This window comes from Acinonyx jubatus, chromosome A1 (genome assembly GCF_027475565.1).
Source record: "Acinonyx jubatus isolate Ajub_Pintada_27869175 chromosome A1, VMU_Ajub_asm_v1.0, whole genome shotgun sequence".
Lineage (NCBI taxonomy): Eukaryota > Metazoa > Chordata > Mammalia > Carnivora > Felidae > Acinonyx > Acinonyx jubatus.
Genome location: NC_069380.1, coordinates 134,454,727 through 134,472,902, shown reverse-complemented (window position 1 = coordinate 134,472,902; position 18,176 = coordinate 134,454,727). Strand labels below are relative to the sequence as shown.

At 36.6% G+C, this 18,176-nt stretch overlaps 1 protein-coding gene across 2 annotated transcripts in view; it reads right to left on the bottom strand.

The window, feature by feature from the left end:
• Positions 1-18,176, bottom strand: part of LOC106977079 (general transcription factor IIH subunit 2) — a 35,307-nt gene that overhangs the window by 5,453 nt on the left and 11,678 nt on the right. For both annotated transcript variants that reach the window (XM_015074577.3, XM_015074578.3), the window contains exons 4-14: positions 17,914-17,950; positions 17,180-17,266; positions 14,920-14,970; positions 14,540-14,594; positions 10,482-10,587; positions 8,969-9,059; positions 8,724-8,811; positions 7,640-7,747; positions 4,743-4,806; positions 2,861-2,964; positions 1,785-1,887 (exon numbers count right to left, since the gene is read on the bottom strand). In XM_015074577.3, the coding sequence (XP_014930063.1) occupies positions 1,785-1,887; positions 2,861-2,964; positions 4,743-4,806; positions 7,640-7,747; positions 8,724-8,811; positions 8,969-9,059; positions 10,482-10,587; positions 14,540-14,594; positions 14,920-14,970; positions 17,180-17,266; positions 17,914-17,950 (894 nt within the window). The remainder of the gene's footprint in view (positions 1-1,784; positions 1,888-2,860; positions 2,965-4,742; positions 4,807-7,639; positions 7,748-8,723; positions 8,812-8,968; positions 9,060-10,481; positions 10,588-14,539; positions 14,595-14,919; positions 14,971-17,179; positions 17,267-17,913; positions 17,951-18,176) is intronic.

Below are 18,176 nucleotides of genomic sequence, written 5' to 3'. Positions count from 1 at the left end.
ACTACAAAAAAATAGAGGCCCTCTCCCCATCCACCCCCACTACATTTCCAGTTCCCCACTTGCAAAACTTTTAACTGTTTGATAGTTACCTACGCTTACAGTGAGATCTCGTTTTTTTCTGGCATTGGCTATAGACCCCCTACTATGGGAGATGAGAATTTAATTCTCTTTCAACCTTCTTGAACCAACAGCATGTATACACACAACTAATTCTCAATTCTTTCTACGTAAGGAAATCATTTTGAATAGAACAATATTAAATGTTTGGTTTTATTATGACTACATAAACATATTCAGCTGAGTCATGTAATAAAACTCTTCTTCAAAATATTTCTTGGGGCACTTCAATGGCTCAGATGGTTAAGCCTCTGACTTTGGCTCAGATCATGATCTGGTGGTTCATGGGTTTGAGCCCCATGATGGGCTCTGTGCTCACAGCTCAGAGCCTGGAGCCTGCTTTGGAGTCTGTGTCTCCCTCTCTCTCTGCTCCCCTCTGCCCTTGCTCGTGTTCTGTCTCTCAGAAATAAACATTTAGAAAATAATAATAAAGCACATTAAAAAAATATTTTCTTGCTGGAGGCATCAGGGTGGCTCAGTTGGTTAAGCATCTGACTCCTCTTGATTTCAGCTCAGGTCATGACCTCACGGTTTGTGAGATAGAACCCTGCATGGGACTCTGAGAGCAGATTCTCTCCCTCTCTCTCAAAATAACTAAACTTAAAAAAATATTTTTTTTCCTGGAGTTAATAACTATATTGTGGTCCACAACCTTAGTTTTCTATGTAATTATCACCAACTCAGCCCCAACCTTTCCCTGAGAAGTCTCAAAGCCTTCTCTATGTCCGCCTCCATCAGGAATTCGTCCTCCAGGTGACATCTCTCCTGGCTGGAGCATTCAGACCTTCTCCAAATTGGATTATTTATTCTCCATATCTGATACACAAGTGTCATTCTGTAATCTCCCCTTAGCATCATCCTAGGGCTTTCTTTAGATAAATATTCCTATTCTCTTCTGGTTATTCTCTTTCTCAGTTCCTTTGAAACATCTCTTCCACAGCTTCCCCAGAAAGTCTTGTTTTGCGGCCTTACAAGTCTGAAAATGTCTTTATTCTACCTACATTTACTTGATAAGTTTGCCAGGTATGTAATTTAGGTTGGTAACAACTGTCACTCCAAATTTTGATGGAAATTGCTCCCTGGCAGCATCCAGTATTGCTGAAAAGCAAAATAATTTTAATTCCAGATTATGTAACCTAACTTTCCCTCTCCAGAAATGCTTACAGATAGTATTTTGCTGCATATTCTAAAATTTCACAACAATAAACTTTAGTGTGGGTCTATATTTCCTAACTATGTTAGGCACTTGGCAATCCGTTTCAATCCACCAAGTTCTGTCCTTCAAAAGTAGAAAATATCCTTTAGGAAAGAAATAGCTAAAGAACATTAGACCACAGTATTAGACCTTCTGGATAAATCCTTTGGTTTTACACCACAGAAACTGGCTAAGGCTACAAATCAGGGCTCTTTTGTTGTTTTGGAGAGCTGATATATCAGCATATGACTACACTTACTATATATAGATGGGTTTAGGAAAATTAATTTCTGGAAATCCAGATCTCTCTAATAATGAGTCAATTCAGTCATAACGAAGGCATTCTACCATCTTATTCTCTGTATCAGAAGTAATCTTGCCCAAATTAATATGACTATCTTTTTCTATGTAGTAACAATGCATTCAAACATTATCACATATAATAGATATAAATTAATCAAAACTCATATACCTTTCTCCATTATGTTCTTCTAGAGGAATCTCTTGAAAAGCATCCAAAGGAAATAAATGATGATAAGACCGTGCCAAATGGGGAGCAGACACCAAAGTAAGACCTAACAAATAAAACACAGAGTCATATTTAATAGCCTAAACCTCATTAAGACAATGGCTGAGGGGCACCTGGGTGGCTTAGTCGGTTAAGCATCCAACTTCAGTTCGGGTCATGATCTCCCAGTCCGTGAGTTTGGGCCCCGTGTCAGGCTCTGTGCTGACATCTCAGAGCTAGAAGCCTGTTTCGGACTCTGTGTCTCCCTCTCTCTCTGCTCCTCCCCCATTCACGCTCTGTCTCTCTCTCAAAAATATATAAATGTTAAAAAAAAAAAAAACAGACAACGGCTAAAATGTGAAATGATAGGCTAAATATTTTCAAGGTATTTTTTTTTCAGGACTGCTGGTATTCATTTCTTTATTTACATGTCTCTTAAAAAGGAGATTCCAGGATGGAGTCTTACTTCTGTCACTAATTGTGTGACCTCTCTTGGCCATTAGCCAACTTATAAATGAAACAATGAAAGTAAGAGCTGTGGGGTGCCTGGGTGGCTCAGTCGGTTGAGCATCGGACTTCAGCTCAGGTCATGATCTCGCGGTCCGTGAGTTTGAGCCCCACATCGGGCTCTGTGCTGACAGCCTGGAGCCTGCTTCAGATTCTGTATCTCCCTCTCTCTCTGCCCCTTCCCCACTCATGCTATGTCTCTCTCTCTCTCTCTCTGTCAAAAATAAATAAACATTAAAAAAAAAATTTTTTTTTTTAAAAAGAAAGTAAGAGCTGCAAAAACGTCTACCAGATCTACTGCGATGCCTTTAAAGAACATACTCATTTCAGAAAGAGAATCAGAAAACTGTTCTAGAATGCCATGGTTATTCTTAGAAATGAAGTACTGAGCATTCAATTAAAAAATATACTCTTCTCACACATTAAATCCAGAAACATAGGCAGAGCTTAATACTAACATTTACTTTAACAGCAATATATGTAAGAAGCTTTTAAAGATTAATTTACTGGATAAAGGATAGTTCGTTTCTTACCACAGATTTTACATTCAACTGGAAGTTCACAGTACTTTGCTCGACATTGTGGGCAGAAATACCCTCCTAATGTAAGTCCTGGCTCAGTGCTGCTATCCAAGTGCCTGTGGAGGAAACATTACTTTTAAAATGATATATGACAATGTGAATGGTTACAGCAAAAGAAAGTATCCTACCCTGTAAAATCTTGAAGTTGTTTCATAGTTTACTTACACAAGGTTCATTCTTTACCTTTTTTTCTCTCTGCATTTGTTTTGAATAGTGTGCATTAATGTCTTTGTTTTCTGGGTTTTTTAAAAAGTAATCTCTACACCCAATATGGGGCTCAAACTCACAACTCCGACATAAAGAGTCGTATGCTCTACTAAGTCAGCCAGGCACCCCAATTTGCAGTAAGGTATTTGAATTCACTCATATTTTCTTCTTCAGGGACTCATCTGCTGTTAATCCCATCCAGGGTATTTCTCATCTCAGACATTTGTGTCTAGAACTTTGATTTGGGTCTTTTTTGTAATAGCTGTTTTAACACCTTAACCACTAATTCCATCAACTGTGTTGTTTCTGAATATGTTTCTGTTCAATGATTTTCTCCTTGTTATGGGTGATATTTTCATACTTCTTTGCAGGCCTGGTCATTTTTGATTGGCTGCCAGGCATTATGAATTTTATTTTGTTTTAGGTGCTGGATTTTTCTGGTATTCCCTTAAATATACTGGGGCTTTTTCTAGAATGTACTTGGAAATGAAGTATAGAATATTCTAGAATATACTTGGAAATAGTTTGATCTGTTCAAAACTTGCTTTTTAGTTCATTAGGCTGTCCATAATAGCTGTTAGTCCTGGAATTAATTTGGTTCCATTGCTGTGAACACTGTTCAATGCCCATTGTTAAAAGGTTTCTCCACAATGACTGTGAGAACATGAAATATTCCCTGCCCCGTGTGAGCTCCAGTGACTATGCTGCCTGTTCCTCTTCAGTGGTTCTTTCCTGGGTCTCTAGTAGCAGTCATAGGAGTGGGATAACCATAACTCAGCTGATGACTCCAGGGAAGTCCCTGCAATCCCAAGAGTTCTCTGTCCAGCCCTTTACTTTCTAGTGCTGTGCCTAGAAAATTATAGCCATTTCAGCCTCCCCAAACTCTGAACTTTGTTTCTTCAACTGATCAAGACCTCCAGGCTCTGTGTGGGTTTCCCCTCCTACAATGCAGCCTAGATATTTCTTCTAGGCAGTAAGCTGCACTCACAGGGCTCACCTCATTTGTTTCCCTTCTTTCAGGGATCATTTACCTGCACTGTCTGTGGTCCATGTCTGAAAATCATTGTGTTATATGTTTTGTCTGGCAGGAGGGAGAAAAGTAAATTCAGTCCCTATGGTACCTTTATAGCTGGAGACACAAGTCTTACTTGTGATTTTTAAGAATTATTTTAACTTTGCTTTATAATTATGTAAAATATAAAGTTATACAGTTAAAACAAGGTATGTTCAGAAAAGTCTAGGGGCTATCCCTTTGCCTTTCACTACACACTGCTCAGGTAAACATTTTTTTAGTGTTTACTTTTTATTTCAATTAGTCTTTTTATCATTAATATAAACATACTGTATATCTAGTCAAATCTCCGCCTTCATCTTAGAGGACTGGCAGTATACTATACACTTTTCTCTACTTTGCTGTTTTACCTAATAATATATCCTGAAGATTACTCCACAGGAGTAAAGGAGATAGTCCTCACTCCTTGTTATAGCTATATAGAAGGTAACCTTTTACAAAAGCAAATACACTGCAAGCCCATATAACTTTAGCGTTTTTTTTTAACTTATAACTTATAGAAGGAATTTAAAACGTAAAAACATCATCACTGACAGTTTCAAAGTTTTTACTTACGCCATGCTGAAAGAGGGTTTTGCATCTTGATCAGACAGAGAAGCAATGGTATGCTGAGGAAATCCTTCATAGAAGAAAATGTATTACTTTCTTTTTACAAGCACATAGCAAAATTCTAGGACTAGGAAGCTAAAAATGTTCCTACCAGAAAGCCCACAAAGTTGTACAAAAGTTCTCTCTCCTGACTTTTAGAATGGCTTATTATAGTATGTATAGTAATACCAGGTTATAAAAAAATTAAAAGTTGAGAATATGGGGGAAAGATTGGTCCATACATATGGCCGTAGATTCTAAAGTTTGTAATTTTCTAATTCAGTAACAACACGTGCTGCTTTTTAAAAAGAAAATGTTTGTAATTTTTAAATACTTCTGACATCATTGAGAAGTCTATTACATAGCTGTCCACTTTCATTTTATATAAGAATATACTTCTATGTTTAAAATTTTGGTATGCCCAAACCCATGTAATTTGCTTTCCATACATATTTTTTTAAGGAAGTTCTTTTTTCTTTTTTTGATGATTATTTCTTTACTTTGAGAGAGAAAGAAAAAGCAAGCGAGCACAAGCAGGAGAGGAGTAGAGATAGAGGGAGAGAGAAAATCCCAAGCAGACTCCATGCTGTCAGTGCAGAACCCGATGTGGGGCTAAATGTCACGAAACTATGAGATCATGACCTGAGCTAAAATCAAGACTTGGCGGCTAACATGAGGCACCCAGGTCCCCCTCCATACATATTTTTAAATTCTGAAAACAAGTCCAAGAGAAGCAGAAACCATAAAAAAACATATTTCATTACATAAAAAATTTAAGTCTATCTACAGATCAAAACAAGGAAAGGTAAAGGTAAATGGCCAAATGAAAAAATATTTGCAGCATGTGACAAAAATGGGTTGATATTCCTAAATGGCTCTAACAAATCAATTTGAAGAATACATTATTATAAGTTTAAATAACTTTAATACGGGCAAAAGAAATGTTATCGGTAAATAAAAAAAAATTAGCCAACCATAACATTTAAAATATATTAACTGTTTATGTCAAGTATTATTCTGTATGCTTTAAGTGTATTACGTTAATTGTCGCAACACACGAGATAGACACATCATTTTACAGATAAGGAAACAGGAGAGGTTGACCAGTACTAGAAATGGACTAAAAAAAGACAGAAAAGCATTCCATCTCACTAACAGTTAAAAAATGTATATTAGCAAAGAAAACAAGAGGTGCTTGGGTGCTTCAGTCAGTTGGGCAGCTGATTTCAGCTCAGGTCATGATCTCACAGTCAGTGAGTTCGAGCCCTGCATCAGGCTCTGCACTGAGCGCTCAGAGCCTGGAGCCTGCTTTGGATTCTGTGTGTGTGTCTCTCTCTCTGCTCCTCCCCCACTCACGCTGTCTTTCTCAAGAATAAATAAACATAAAAAAAATTTTTTTTTTAAACACAACAAAATAAAAAAAATCAAAGGGCACCTAGGTGACTCAGTCACTTAAGCCTCTGACTCTTGATTTCTCAGTTCATGATCTCATGGTTCCTGGGATTGAGCCCCAAGGGCTCTGCGCTACAACACTGAGCCTGCTTGTGTTTCTCTCTCTCTGACCCTTCCCCAGCGGCATTTGCAAGCGCTTGCTTATGCTCTCTCTTTCAAAATAAATAATAAACATTTTTATTTTTAACTTTATTTTTTAATGTTTGAGAGAGAGAGAGAGCGAGCGAGCACATATGCATGGGAGGGGCAGGGAGACAGAGGATGGGTGGCTCAGTCAGGCATCCAATTCTTTATTTCAGCTCAGGTCATGATCTCACCAGTTCATGAGTTCAAGCCCCACGTCGGGCTCCATGCTGATAGTGCAGAGTCTGCTTGGGATTCTGTCTCTCCCTCTCTCTTCTGCTCCTCCCCATCTCGTTCTCTCTCTCAAAATAAATAAATAAACTTTAAAAAAATGTATAAAGAAATCCTTTCTCATACTTAAAAAGTTTATGCCTTTTTCCATTGTAAACATGATAAGTGTTCATTATAAAAGTTTTGGAAAATATAAGAAAACGAAAAATTGTTTCAGACGATGCAAACCCATCATTCTTCTTTTCTTGAAAAAAAATCCCTTTAAAAAAAAATATTTTACTTTATTTATTTTAAAAGATTTTAAGTAATCTCTACACTTACAGTGGGGCTCAAACTTATAACCCTGAGATCAAGACTCACAGGTTCTACCAACTAAGGCAGCCAGGTGCAACCCCCCAAAATCCCTTTTAAACAATGTGATGTACCTCCCTGCAACCTTCTGTGTTTGCAGTTTGTATTACACAGCTTTGATCAAACAGTACAAAGAATTTTGTAGCTTATCTTTTAAATTTCTTAACACAATAAGAATTTTTCTGTAAATGCAGTGTCTTTGTACCTTTCTAGCTTTAAAAATAAAACAAAGTCAGTAATGGCTCTTGTGACAGGACAACAAATGGTTTTGTTTTTTTTTTAATGTTTTATTATTTATTTTTGAGGTACAGAGAGAGAGAGAGAAAGAGAAAGACAGAGAGTGAGTGGGGGAGGGGCAGAGAGAGAGGGAGACACAGAATCCGAAGCAGGCTCCAGGCTCTGAGCTGTCAGCACAGAGCCCCACACAGGGCCCAAAACCATGAACCGTGAGATCATGACCTGACCCGAAGTTGGACACTTAACCGACTGAGCCACCCAGGCACCCCGGTTTTAGTTTTCTTTTAACTTCTTTGTACTTTCCAAGATTGCTTCAACAGGATAATTTTCTCTAATTATAAAACATTTAAGTTAAAAGAAATAAATTCTTAAGCATTAAAATAAACTTGTACAAATGAAAACAGCAAGTCTAATTTGACCCCAGTCATTTTTAAATATCCATTTTACAACAACATAAAATAAACACTTACCCATACGAATAAGTGAGCATTCAGAACCTGAGCTAGCTGGTGGAGGACTGACATGATGTGTCAGCAATTCTTTGTAATGGCTTTCATCTAAAATAACATGGTATGTGCCTAGGAAGACGAAAAGTAAAAGAAAAAAAAATCAGCTTTCCAGACATGAGTATCAATTGTAATTTCTACATAATTCTGTAAGTTATACCATCTGAAAATGTACATTTTCAAAATTAAGTATTTAAGTTAAATCATCATTTTTCAAAAACCTCATTTAACTGACATCTCTAAATTGACTTCTCTAGGAATAACTATAATTACAATTTAGTTAGAGCCAAGTTATAAGATCTTTATTATTATTTTTTTAAATGTTTTATTTATTTATTTATTTAGAGAGAGAGAGATTGAGGTTGAGCAAGGAAGGCGCAGAGAGAAAAGAAGGGAGAAAAAATCCCAAGCAGGCAAAGCCTGATGCAGGGCTCGATCCCACAAACAGTGAGACCATGACCTGAGCCAAGATCAAGAGTCAGACACTTAACCAACTAAGCCACCCAGGCGCCCCTAAGATCTTTACAAAGTATTACACATTAGTGAAATTTCTAGCATTTCAAGAGTCATAACACTTCCTCTAAATACTGCCATAACTACTAAAAAGTTCTTGCATTTTGAGATGATATCTTACAGAATCAATAATACATTTAAGATGACTACACATATTACAGACTTCAGGACATGAAGTGATTCAAATTTAGTAGCATGAAAATATCCTAATTTATAATTTTTTCCCATGTTTATTTATTTAATTCGAGAGAGAGTCAGAGAAAGAGCAGGGGAAGGCCAGAGAGAAAGAGAGACAGAGAGAGAGAGACAGAGAGAGAGAGAGAGAGAGAGAATCCCAAGCAATCTCCATGCTACCAGTGCAGAGCCCCACGCAGGGCTCTACCTCAAGAACTGTGAGATCATGATCTGAGCTGAGATCAAGAATTGGACATCCAACTGACTGAGCCACCCAGGCGCCCTGAAAACATCCTAATTAATCAATTGTTATTTCTTACATACTGATTATGAATAAATATTGAAGATTCTAGATATATACCACCAGTTTCACGAGCAAGTACAGTGCAAACCCGAACCTCTGCAGACAATCCGATAACAGACACTCTAATTTTAGTTGCCTTTAGGGTCTTCATAAAATCCACATAAATGGAGCATTTGGGGGGTGGGGAGAAAAAAAACATGCAAGAATTAATGTGCTTGAAAAACAAGTTTCTGAAAACTAGTAATAAATTCACTACAGAATTCTCCTCTGGCTTTTATTATAAAGAAATGTACTGATTCTACCTTGATTAGATCATAGATATTAGATGGGTCACAAGTTGTGAGGCTGCTAAAGATGATTAGCACTTCTCTACTTGTATGTCCAGGCATGTGTCTACAGAAAGATAAAACATATTCCAATTAGGAGTAGATTAATTAATTAATTTACCTAGAAAAAATAGTATATGTGGTTTATTTATTTAGACTATTGTTTTAACACCGCAAAGGAATGAACTGCGAGTATACTCTACGGCAATGTAAATTTTTCTAAAATTAGCTACACAAAAAATTGACTCATTTATTCATTCCATAAATACTGACTGAATACTGTTTTTACGTTCTGGGGATAGAGTAATACGCAAGACTGAACAACATTCCGGACATCATGAAGCTTACAAACTAGTAGATTCATTTCATACAAAGTCTAAAGTGTACATTGGAAAGTATGAAAATACCATATAGATCAACTTTAAGGTGTATCTTGACAACAGTAACATACTTCTTTTTTACACTTATTGATCAATTTATCTATCTATTTATTTATTGAGAGAGTGCACAGCAAGCAGAGGAGGAGCTGAGGGAGACAGAGCATGAGAGAGAGGGACGAAGACTCTTAAGCAGGCTCCACACCCAGCACAGAACCCAGCGCAGAACCCAGCATGGGGCTTGATCTTAAAATCTGAGCCAAAATCAAGAGTCAGATGCTTAACCAACTGAGCCGCCAAGGCACCCCAACATACTTCTTTTTTAAGGCTATAATTTAACCTCATATTTGATTCAGACTCACAATACTCACAAACAGTAATTTTTGTGTATCAATTACACAATAATTCATGGGACTTTAAGATGTGATGAGCTGTTTTCCACTCTACTAAACAGATTTTTATGCTTTTGGGGGGCAATTTTGTCAGTTATTTCTAGCTTTCTTCCTTTTATCTTCATTGTTGGGCTGATTTCATTTGTGGATGTTGCTATTGTGCCTACCTTTAATATGGGTATTACCTCCTCACCTACTTCAAAACTAGAAAAATATCTATTATATAAAAGTACAAAAACCAGGACGGACAATCCAGGAATAAAATATATGAGCTAATACTAACTGAATATTTCTATTAGGGTCTTAGCTACATTCCACATACTTGAACTTGCTGGAAAATTGTGCTATTGGTTTGCAGATATACTACAAAACAAGAAACGTCAATAACTGTACAACAAACTCACAATTAATTTCACATTAAATTCCATATATAATCAATTTTCAAAAAAACATTTTCCATCAACATTTTCTTTGTACTAATACTGCTACAGTTTTAGTTATATTTTTCTAAAATCTTTAAGAATCTATCTTATCAGCTAAAATGTAAAATAAAAATTACAAATCAATACCACACTAAACGTCATAAATGACATTAGAAATTTCTCTTAATAAGAGTTTCGTTACAGCTCAGTTTATGGACACACATATCAAAACATTATCATCTCAATTCACTCAAAAAGCTTGAAATGAATTATAAATAAAAAAATGTAAAATACCAACTTTAGAGTTTGCATAGCCATGCTTAATGAGTTATAGAGAGATGGTTCTCCATGGCAGGTCATATCTACAGCTTTCTTCAAAGATGTAATGTGTTTCCTTGGGTTTCCTAAAATAGAAATGTAATAATCTACTTATAATAAAATTTTATTATACATTATAGAAATTTGTGTTTTCCCTAAATTTACTTATCCATGTTGTTAAAGAACAGAATCTCAATTTACATTTTTATAGCAAGTGACTCTTTCATGAGGAATGTTTGTTACATAAACTTTTACTTCATATTGAAAAATAGAATAAAAATAATCTGCTTCTATCTATTAGCACATATTTTTTTTTTTTTTTTTCCGAATTTAAGTAGGCTCCAAATCCAACAAGGAGCCCATGACCGGCCTGAACTCACAAAACTCAGATCAAAACCTCAGCTGAGATCAAGAGTCAGATGCTTAACCAACTGAGCCACCCAGGTGCCCCAACACACATTTCTTTTTAACATGGGGCTTGAACTCATGACCCTGAGACCAAGAGTTGCATGCTCTACCAACTGAGCCAGCTTGGCGCCCTATTAGCACATACTTTAAATATTATTAAGGTGCACAACTTTTTACTTTTTTCCTTATTTCATCATTTTAGAAACTCATACATTTTAGCATTTTAACATCTCCGAAATCACACTGTGTCTTACAACCAGTGGCAGCCAGGCAGCATCACTGCCTGGTTACATGTGAACCTATGAATGGCTACTGATATGTTGTACCAACTGCATTACATACACTGTCCTATTCATGTTCAGTTTAACTGCCATTTAAAGTGTTTCTAGGGCCCTGGGAGGCTCAGTCTGTTGAGCATCCGACTCTTGATTTTGGCTCAGGTCATGATCCCAGGGTTGTGGGACTGAGCCCCACATCAGGCTCTGCACGGAGCACAGAGCCTCTTAAGATTCTTTCTCTCTCTCCCTCTGCCCCTCTCCCCTGCCTGTGCGCTCTCTAACATAATGTAATGTAACATAACATAAAGTGTTTCTAAAAAAGGTTATAATGCAAAAGGTGATATTTTTATGTAGAAAGGCAAAGAACAGAGCAGTGAAGTATAAATTTATTATTAGTGAAGCAAAAATGCATTGAGAGAAGAATGACTGTAATTTCCTATTTTTATTCAGGGGATAAAAAAGGAATTTTATATGACCTAAGAAAGGAAGATTTCCACAAATAAACACAGCTGTGTTATCTTCTGTTACTGAAGTAACATCTGAAAAGATGGTCTATTTCATACCAAGCAGTACATATAAAGTGAGGAGAAATTGCCAAGTTCTTGAGAATAGCTATCAGACATGTCAAATTATCAAGGAGCTAGTGTAAAATATAATTTTTTTCTTTTTTTGGTATGAACAATTTACATTATCATCAGATACTATGTCAAAGTTTAACTGCTAGAGTGTTTCCTTCTTGATGGCTCATAAAATAAAGGCATCTTATAAATGATGTAACCTGAGATTCAATGAAATATAGTTAGACATTTTCTATTTCAACACGGTCTTCACTTTAATGAAAACCAAAACATTATTAAGTTGATTTTATCATATAATTCATCCAACTACCTCCATACTGTTGAACAATTCTTCCCAGTTTGTCACTAGTATATTTGTAAAAATGAGGCTTTTTCTTTCATAATGTTTCCTAAGTATAAATTACAAGGAACAACCATTTTTATGGCTTTTCCCAAAAATGTTAAAAAATTAATCAGCCCATAAGCACTATAAGTACCAGTCAGTTTCTCCGTGGTTCAACAAGCAGTATACTGCTTCTCAAACTTCATTCTCCTCATTGAAAAAACATAAAACAATTAAATGTTGTTGAGTGGTTTTGCTTTGTTTTTTGATCATTTGTTTGCCTAAATATTTTTTTTAAAAGTTTATTTCTTTTGAGAGAGAGAGACAGAGTGCATGTGGGGGCAGGAGGCAAAGAGAGAAAAGGAGTCAATCCCAACAATCCCAGGCAGGCTCCATGCTGCCAGTGCACAGCCTGACACGGCGCTCAACCTTATAAACTGTGAGATCATGACAGAGCTATTTAGTTTTTCTTTTTATTCTGGTATGAATTATCTGTCTTCTTTGTCCATTCATCTCCTTGGAGCTTCTTGGTGTTCTTATTTATCTAAATAGGTTTTAAAATACTAAGCATTTGCCATTATTTAATATATTTTTCAAGTATTTATTCTTGTAATCATAAAATTTAAAAAATGAAAATTACCAGGGCATTGGGATGGCTTAGTCAGTTAAGCACCCGAGTCTTGATTTTGGCTCAGGTCATGATCTCTCGGTTCCTGAGTTCCTGAGTTCAAGCCATGAGGCAGGCTTTGTACTGTCAGCACAGAGCCTGCTTGGGATTCTCTGTCTCCCTTTATCTCTGCCCCTCCCCTGCCTGCACACATACACACACACACTCTCTCTCTCAAAAATAAATAATAAAGATTAAAAAAAAAAGAGAAATAGTGGTACCTGAGTGGCTCAGTCAGTTAAGCGTCCAACTCTTGATTTCGGTTCAGGTCACGATCTCAAGGTCAAGGGATTGAGCCCCGTGTTGGGCTCCATGCTGAACATGGAGCCTGCTTGGGATTCTCTCTCCCTCTCTCTCTACCCCTCTCCCTGATTAGCATTCTCTCTCCCCCTCTCAAAATAAATAGACATGAAAGAAAGAAAGAAAGAAAGAAAGAAAGAAAGAAAGAAAGAAAGAAAGAAAGAAAGAAAGAAAGAAAGAAAGAAAGAAAGAAAGAAAGAAAGAGAGAGAAAGAAAGAAATGCAAAGTACCTCACTAGGTCCAAATTCCTCCTTTCATAAGTGAGAAACAAACCTAACAAGTTAAATAATTGGCCACAAGACAAACACCTTCCCAGTGGCATGACCAGAACTTAAACCTACATTTCCTGGCTCTCCATCCACTTCTCATTCTACCATACCATACAAAATATTTTGTTCATCTCCTACTATATTGTGAGTACAGGAAAAAAGCCTACTACATTACTGTCAGTGTGGTTTATAACAGTGATTCTAATCAGAGAGACAAAGTGTGGTTTATAACAGTGATTCTAATCAGAGAGACAAAGGGTGCCCCCAAAAGGCCTATCAGAATATCGAGAGGATTTTTTTAATTAAAAAAAAATTTTAACGTTTATTCATTTTTTAGAGAGAGAGAGACAGAGTGTGAGCAGGGGAGGGGCAGAGAGAGTGGGAGACACAGAATCCGAAGCAGGCTCCAGGCTGTCAGCTGTCAGCAGTCAGCATAGAGCCTGACTCGGGGCTCAAACCCACAAACTGTGAGATCATGATCTGAGCCGAAGTCGGACGCCTAACCGACAGAGCCACCTAGGCTCCCCTCCTGAACTAACTTTTAAGATGATAAAATTCAGTTAGGCATGCCATATAAGCAGAAAAACTGAGTTATTAACAATATCTACAATTCAATTTTTAAACTCTTTATTCTTTAGAGGTTTAAATTAAAAAAAAATTTTTTTTTAATGTTTATTTATTTTTGAGAGACAGAGAGACAGAGTGAGAGCAGGGGAGGGGCAGAGAGAGAGAGGGAGACACAGAATTTGAAGCAGACTCCAGACTCTGGGCTGTCAGCACAGAGCCCGACACGGGGCTCAAACCCACAAACTGTGAGATCATGACCTGAGTTGAAGTAGGTCGCCCAACCGACAGAGCCACCTAGGCGCCCCTAGAGGTTTAACTTTTAAAAAATCAATTTTAAGACTAAGTGGATTTTTAGAATGGTTACAATAATTTTATCTTAATTCTTTCGAGATAAGACTGTATGAATCTTAAACATTTACATTCACTGCAGTAGTATTCATTACTGTACAGAACTCAATTTAAAACAGTTCATCTTAAATACCAAGAGTTTAATGGAGGATTTAATGGAGGGTTTATTAAGTGTTTCACAATGAGAGTATAAAAGAAGTCTTCATTTTACTTATTAGGCAACCTTACAAACAGGGTTACAAACAAGGTTGAGTAAATAGAGCCAAGTCCTTGAGTCCTGTGAAGGTAATTTTATGCATACCTGAGAGTTCGGTCAGTTTTTCAGCTCTTTTACTCTTTGTTACAATTATTCCAATCTCAAAATAAAAACAAAAATGATCATTAATTTAACAATTTATTTTTTCTTGATAAGAATGTAAATAACCTGAATTAGTAATTACAAAAGAAATAAGAGAAATTTTTTCTCATGATGGCTTTTGACATAAATTTAGCTATGATTTCACTGTACATTATTTAATTTCTAGAGTTACTTTACTTTTCATTGACAAATGTACCAGAAACTGGTACACAATCTGGATCACTTAATAATCTACAGAATGTATGCCCAATGTTCTAAAAATAAATTATAATTGGCAGTAATATCAGGAATCTAATTGTGAATTCTATCACTTATCTACATACCTGACTAATAGGATTTTGATCAAAATACTCTTCTACGAAGTATTCCAACAACTGTATAAAGAAAACAAAAACACTAGATAAGGGCAAAATAATAACCATACAGAAAATGTTTGGTGAAACCTATTTATCAAGCATCACTTTATGATTTTTAAAAAATGCTTAGTAAAAATATTAAATGAGAGTAAGTTTAAAAATATTAAAAATAAAAATCACAACACTAAATAAGCCTGAATTTAAAATGGTAGATGGTGAGACAGAAACAATCTAAACATGGAAAGATCCAATGAAGCCAAACACAGGAGAATGAGCAGAAGTGGGGATAGGTTTTGACAAATTAGGAATAATCTGAATATGTTTATAAGCTGGGGGGACTGATTTGAATTAAGTCCAGAGACAGTGAAAATTCGGTAAGGAAAAGGGATAACTGACTGACAAAGCAAGATGCTGACTGGAGTAGGAGGATAGAAATTAAGAGCATAAATAATTAGCTATTTTGGCGTATCATTTTTCAAAATGATGTGGTAGCACTTCTACTTATAGTTTATAACTCAAAAAAAATTACATTCTTTAAAAAAATTTCTTCATGGGAATGTATGATATTTACTCAGGGGAAGAGGATAGAAAGAAAAAGAGTGACCAAGTTCCAGGGCACTCCAGCATTCGAAAATTGGAGAGGAGCCTGAGAAGCAAATCAAGAGACTATCTATAACCAAAGTCAAAAGAAGAATGGGTGGGGCGCCTAGCTAGCTCAGTCCTTAGAGAGTGCAACTCTTGATCTCGGGGTCAAGACGTCGAGCCCCAAATCAGGGGTAGAGTTTACTTACAGCACGCGCATGCGCGCGCGCGCGCGCGCGCGCACACACACACACACACACACACACACACACACACACACACACACACTAACCAAAAAACAAAAGAGAGACACCTTTCAAGGAGAAGTGGTCAACTGTTTCAGTTTCTGATAAAGATAAAAAGGCACTGAATTTCACATCATGGAGGTTATGGTGGACCTTTAAAATTTGGTCGTGAAGACAACATTCCAATTGGAGTATGTTAAAGAGAGAATGCTGTGGATATTAAACTGTAGAGAGCTGACTAATATTGGAATAAGCGCACACAAATTCACTAAAAGAGAAGGTAAAGGACAAATCTAATCTAGTAAATTTTAAGAACTTGTGTACAAAAAATGGAGCAGAGGATTCTGAAGAAGAATGGCTTCTCCCTCACCCTACTCTTCTGAAGCCCCATTCATGACTCATACAAGTCCCGCGAAATTTCACCAATACACTTGCTTTTGGGAAAAAGTAAAGGGAAGAAGTATTCTTATTTTTTCCCTCTTCTGCCAGAAATTATGAATGCATAGGGAAAGAAATCAAAAACAGACTTTCCTTGTCGGAAGATAACAATTCAAACTTCAGGCTTAATTGGGGGGAAGAATTCAAAGTATGGGAATATCTCCTCATGGAAATGCATTACATCCTCCCTTCCTTGCCCATTAGTTAGAGTAAACAAGAAACAGGACAACATAATCTCAGAAGAGAAAAACGGATCCCCAGAAACCCAACACAGCCTGCACGCCACCCAAGCTGAGCTCCCTCCTTGCGTGCACACCACTCCATCCCAGCTGCTATTCTCTTAGGTCACGGAAAAGTGCATGAAATACAAAATACCCAGGCTAAAATTAAGCATTAGAAAAGAAAAGATGATCCACATAAAAATCTGTTCATGAAGGTTCACAGCAGTATTATTCATAAAGGCCCCCAAAAGTGGAAATAACCCAGTGCTGTATATAATGGAATATTGTTTGGCAAAAATAAAGACATGAAGTACTGAAAAATGCTACAACACAGATGAATCTTGAAAACATCATACTAAGTGAAAGAGTCAGCCACAAAAGATGACATGTTGTATGTTTCCATTTATATGAAATGTTCCAAATAAGAACATCTATAGAGACAGAAAGCACATTAGCGGTTGCCTCGGCCTGAGATGGATTGGGGGAAAACAGAGGGTGACTGTTAAATGGTATGGGGTTTTTTTTTTCTTAGTAATAATAAAAATGCTCTAAAATTGACTGTGGTAATAATGTTGAACAACTGTAAATTTACAAAAAACTTTAACAGTATATTTTAAATAAGTTAATTTTATGGTATGTGAATTCCATCTTAATAAAGCTATTATAGTAAAAAAAAAATTTTATTTTAGAATTCAGTGTCCTTTCCCACATTTAGTATAAATAAGAATGATTTTACTATACCTTTAAAGTACAAGTCAATCTATTTGGCTTTAAATCTTGGTCTTCCATTGTTCTTGATCCATCTACTACCACATAAAGATGACGCATCTACCAAAAAAAAAGTAGACAATTCAAAAATGAAGACAATTTCAAAAACATTTTTGACCTAGAAATAAAAATGTCATTTACTATTTACATATTATACACACACACACACACACCACCTTTTTTTTTTAAGAGTCGGGGTATGTGTGGGCGAGCGGGGGAGAGGGGCAAAGGGAAAGGGAGAATGTTAACCAAGCTCCATGCCCAAGGTGGCGCCCAAGGAGGGGCTCAAACTCACAAACCCATGAAATTATGACTTGAGCTGTAATCAAGAGTCAGACACTCAACCAATTGAGGCACCCAGGGAGCCCTCTTAACTTATATTTTTAATATATTCTTTTAAAAGGTCTGTTGACTTAGTATTGTTTATTCTGTCAAGACAAAATGTTTCTGTAACCCAGCTAGTTCTGTCCTGGTAAAGAAAAAAAAAAAAAATAGGGGCATCTGGGTGGCTCAGTTGGTTGAGCATCTGACTTTGGCTCAGGTCAGGATCTCACGGTTCATGAGTTCGAGCCCTATAACGGGCTCTCTGTGTCAGTGAAGAACCCGCTTCGGATACTCTGTCTCCCTCTCTCTCTGCCCCTCCTCCACTCGCTCTCTCTCTAAAATGAATAAACAATAAAACAAATTATATAAAAAAATTAACATACCATTCCAAGTCGAACCTGTCCATGGTGCTCAAACACTCTGTTAAAATTATGCAAACATTTTAATAGAATGTCCTTTATTACCCCGAAAATCAATATAACTTTTCAAGTAACCTGAATTTTTTTAGTGAAATAAATTATTAACTTAGGGGATCCACATAATTACAGGCATTTGGATAGTCCCTGAAGACCCAATTCCCTGCTGAGATGCTAGGTTGCTGGTTCCTTCCCCCCATTCAAGAGTTTAAAGGTCAGTTTCCCTGGAA